The sequence below is a fragment of the Mesitornis unicolor genome, unplaced genomic scaffold (assembly GCF_000695765.1).
Source record: "Mesitornis unicolor isolate BGI_N332 unplaced genomic scaffold, ASM69576v1 scaffold2596, whole genome shotgun sequence".
Classification (NCBI taxonomy): domain Eukaryota; kingdom Metazoa; phylum Chordata; class Aves; order Mesitornithiformes; family Mesitornithidae; genus Mesitornis; species Mesitornis unicolor.
Window position 1 is genome coordinate 19,868 of NW_010188829.1, and position 1,152 is coordinate 21,019.

General features: G+C 37.9%; 1 protein-coding gene across 1 annotated transcript in view; it reads left to right on the top strand.

The window, feature by feature from the left end:
• Positions 1-1,152, top strand: part of SOAT1 (sterol O-acyltransferase 1) — a 25,291-nt gene that overhangs the window by 16,776 nt on the left and 7,363 nt on the right. The window contains exon 7 of the mRNA XM_010185852.1: positions 5-86. Coding sequence (XP_010184154.1) covers positions 5-86 — 82 coding nt within the window. The remainder of the gene's footprint in view (positions 1-4; positions 87-1,152) is intronic.

The following is a 1,152-nucleotide window of genomic DNA, read 5'->3' on the forward strand; positions in this document are numbered from 1 at the left end:
TAGCTGGGCTTGGATTTGGACCAACCTATGTTGCTGTATCATATGCCCTGCCTCCAGCTTCCCGTTTTATTGTAATATTGGAGCAGGTAGGTCCCTACCTAGTATCTTTGGATATATTGAATCTTGTTCTGTAGGTCAAAAGGGTCCTTTTTCTTCTAAGGAGTCAACTGTAGGTTTTATTTATTAAATTAAGCCAAGGCTATTGACAGAGTTTGTCTTTGAAATCAGGCTTAAAGGCAGCAAGTCTATTGAGAAAAAGTAGATAATAAACTTGATTTTGACCTGGAAACTGGGTTTTTCTTGCCCTGTATTTAAGATTTTACTACGTTGGTTTTTTTCTGTCTAAAGATACTTCAAGGCTGAAATTCCATTTATTTCTAGTTGTTTTGCGGATGCTAAATGCTTAGAACCAATTCTAAGAACCTGTTGTGCCATATTTCCCAAGCAAGCTATAACATTCCTTGTGTGTGGGTTTTGGTTGGTTTTGGTTTTCTTGTTGTTTTTTTAAAGGGCAAGTACATATTCAACAAGTGGCTTGTGTTTCCTGTTCTGTTCCCAGAAAGCAACTCTCTTTGTTTTGAAGTCAAAACTTCATTGAAAGTGACATTTTATTTTTTTGAGGGAAGGGAGAGAGGAGAACTGATCAGACCATCAGACTAAAACAAGGATGGTCAGCCATGAGTGTAGGCTTGAAGAATTAACTTGGGACTAGCCCTCCGTTTGGCCCTTCAGGGGCTATTTGTGTGGCACTACATTATTCCAATGTGGTGGTAATTGCTGTAGAACACCTCTAGCTTCATGGAATCAGTTTCAAGACTTTAGAACATACTGGCCTATTAAAATGGATAGGGTTTTAGTTTTTTCTTCAATTTTAAGTTAATGTTTATTGGTTAGTGACTTACTGGTATGATTTGGAGTCTTTGCATATGCTGTGATCCTGTGACTGTAAATAAGATAAGCTTTGACTCTCTTGAGTCATCATTGTTACTGCATTTTTCACCTTGAAGTGTTTTAAATTTGTCAGTTTAACAGGCTTGTGGGCAGAGGAAGCAGCCATTTCCTTGTAAAAGGGGTAAATTTGAGAGAAACCAAGATGGTGAAGGTGTTGCCTTAAAATGCCTGATCCACTCTTTATTGAGATGTTGGGAAAGA